At 51.5% G+C, this 3,026-nt stretch overlaps 1 protein-coding gene across 1 annotated transcript in view; it reads right to left on the reverse strand.

Moving 5' to 3' along the window:
* Nucleotides 1-217: 217 nt before the first annotated feature.
* The window catches only part of ANO7 (anoctamin 7), an 8,000-nt gene continuing 5,191 nt past the window's right edge, over nucleotides 218-3,026 (reverse strand). The window contains exon 4 of the mRNA XM_011996380.1: nucleotides 218-650. Within this exon, the coding sequence (XP_011851770.1) occupies nucleotides 439-650 (212 nt within the window). The 3' untranslated portion in view covers nucleotides 218-438. The remainder of the gene's footprint in view (nucleotides 651-3,026) is intronic.

The following is a 3,026-nucleotide window of genomic DNA, read 5'->3' on the forward strand; positions in this document are numbered from 1 at the left end:
GCTTAAATGATTCTAAGTGGTACCTCCCATTATCACCGAAAACAAACACGTGAAAGGACTTTTTAAGCTGTTAATTCGATAAGCACACTGAGAGTCATAAACACAAATGATGTTTTGTGGATGGCCACACCACTCCCCATGTGGTGGCCCCACTTCCACCATCAGCAGTGGCCTGAGGCCCCTTGCTTTGTATCTTCTCAACACTTGGTACTGCAGACTACACAAAAGCTTTAATGCTGGAAGTAGGACACATGAATGGCAAAGGTAGTGTGAGAGTTTTCAGGTGACCCTGAGGGCTCCGGCCTCTATGAGAGAGCTGAGTGTGCCAGGAGGGATCCATGTTTACCCCGCCCTCTGGACAGCAGCTCCCCATGGTGGGTGGCAGGGGGGCGGGGGGGCTGATCTGCTCTGGGGCTCTGGACACCATGCCCTCAGGCCTCATGCAGCAAGGTAATGGGTCACCGAGTGGATGCAGGGCCTAGGGCCTTGCCCACGACCGCCTCCACGTACCTGGTCTACATGCAGCCCAGCCGCACGAAGATTATCCAGAAAAGTCTCCCGCCAGGTCCTGTGCGTGTCTGTTCTGTCCCGGGAGGCACTGTTCTGCTGCCAGTCTAGCTTCAGGTCCTCCTCCCAAACAAGGACAAAGTCTGCTAGGAACCAACAGGGACAGAGGCGGAAGCCTGGCTAAGTGGCAGTGGCCGGCCCGGGGAAGGGCTGCCAGCATCCTAGCCAGGACGCAATGGGGAGCCAGGCACTTGGACACTCGGGGCCAGTTCCTTCCGGGTCCCCTCTCTGATCCCAGCCAGGGCTAGGAGGACTCAGGGAGCACTTCCAGGTTCCAGGAAAGCCCTGCATTGGCCTGAGTGGGGAACGGAGGCCTGGAGAGGAGTTGGGTGTGGCCCTCTGAGATCCCTGCAGGGTGAGTCCCAAACTCCTAAAGGGGTCTTTAAGGACTTCAGGTGCAAGGCACTGTCAGACTTCCCTTCCTGCCACAGAGAATCATCAACGCTGGAGAACGTTTCTGAAGCCCCTGATTTTCTGGCATGAGACAGCGATGGATGCTGGGCTCAGGCCCTCCAGAGAAGAGAAGCATGTGAGGTGAGCCTTCCCTTCACTTCTTCCTGGGGTCCTTTCCCAAACCACAGGCAGGGCAATAGAGCCCAAGCAGAGGCATTGGTGGGCGAAGCGAATGGGCGTCCGAATTAGGTGCTGCTAAGGGGGCTGGAGCTTGGGAAGAAGACGGAGCCACCGGGTCTGTGAGAAAGTCCCCCAGGCCATTGGAGCACCAAGCTATTCACACACAGGCAGCTGCTGGAGGCCAACGGCTGACAAAGATTCCAGAGGATACACAGAGCTGGGGAATCTGAGCTCCAGCGGGAACACCCTGGTCATCCAGCAGAGACTCGCAGGCCATACCCAAGGAGTGAGGACGACGGAGTCCCCCCTTATCTGCAGGGGATACATTCCAAGACCCCAGTGGATGCCTGAAACTGTGCGGAGTACCAAACCTATATGTACTGTCTTTCCCTATCCCTACCTATAATATGTACCTACCTATGATAACCTTCCTACGGTGAAAGTTAATTTATGAATTAGGTAAAGTAAGAGATGAAAATAACTAATAATAAAATAGAATTATAACAGAATACTGTAGTAAAAGTTATGTGAATGTGTGCATTCTGTCTCTCTCTTTTTTAATATCTTATTGTGGCTGGACTTGGTGGCTCACGCCTGTAATCCCAGCACTTTGGGAGGCTGAGGCAGCTGGATCACCTGAGGTCAGCAATTCAAGACCAGCCTGGCCAACATGGTGAAACCGTGTCTCTACTAAAAATAGAAAAATCAGCCAGGCGTGGTGGCAGGTGCTTGTAATCCCAGCTATTCAGGGGGTGGCGGGGAGAGGGGTGAGGGGGGGCAGGTGAGGCAGGAGAATCACTTGAACCTGGGAGGTGGAGGTTGCAGTAAGCCGAGATCACATCACGGCACTCCAGCCTGGGTGACAAAGTGAGACTCCATCGCCAAAAAAAGAAAAAAAAAAGAGGCCGGGCATGGTGGGTCACGCCTGTAATCTCAGCACTTTGGGAGGCTGAGGTGGGCGGATCACGAGGTTAGGAGATCGAGACCATCCTGGCTCTGTCTCTTATACACATCTAGATGTGTATAAGAGACAGCCTGACCTCGTGATCCGCCCATCTCGGCCTCCCAAAGTGCTGGGATTACAGGCTTGAGCCACCGCGCCCGGCCTTAGACTCACTTTCTAAATACGGGAAATAATACATCAGGCACACCTTAATCCCTTTTAAACAAAACAGAACACACAAAACTGACGAAACATTAACAATACCAGGCCAAATGGATCTTAAGACACAAAGCGTGATTATGGGTAGACAATTTTCTAGGCACAATTAATACTGATAAAAGGCATGATTTTCTCAGAGGATAGAATATATTCTACCTTTATATGAAAGTTTAAAATGATTGTATCAGCCGGGCCTGGTGGCTCATGTCTGTAATCCCAGCACTTTGGGAGGCCGAGATGGGCGGATCACAAGGTCAAGAGATCGGGACCATCCTGGCTAACACGGTGAAACCCCATCTCTACTAAAAAATACAAAAAATTAGCCGGGCGTGGGGGCGGGCGCCTGTAGTCCAGCTACTCGGAGGCTGAGGCAGGAGAATGGCGTGAACTCAGGAGGTGGAGCTTGCAGTGAGCTGAGAACACACCACTGCACTCTAGCCTGGGCAAGAGAGCGAGACTCCATCTTAAAAAAAAAAAAAAAAAAAGGGGAAATAAGTAATTTCTATACACCTATGACACACAGGCAGTGAAATTTTCCAAGTAATGCTATTTGGAATACATCTACTAAAAGATAGGAAAGATCTCATAAAAGCAGCAAAAAAGAAATTAAAGGCCAGGTGCTGTGGCTCACGCCTGTAATCCTAGCACTTTGGGAGGCCAAGGCGGGCAGATCACCTGAAGTCAGGAGTTTGAGAAGTCAGCCTGATCAACTTGAAGAAACCAC

Source organism: Mandrillus leucophaeus, unplaced genomic scaffold (assembly GCF_000951045.1).
Source record: "Mandrillus leucophaeus isolate KB7577 unplaced genomic scaffold, Mleu.le_1.0 Scaffold510, whole genome shotgun sequence".
NCBI lineage: Eukaryota > Metazoa > Chordata > Mammalia > Primates > Cercopithecidae > Mandrillus > Mandrillus leucophaeus.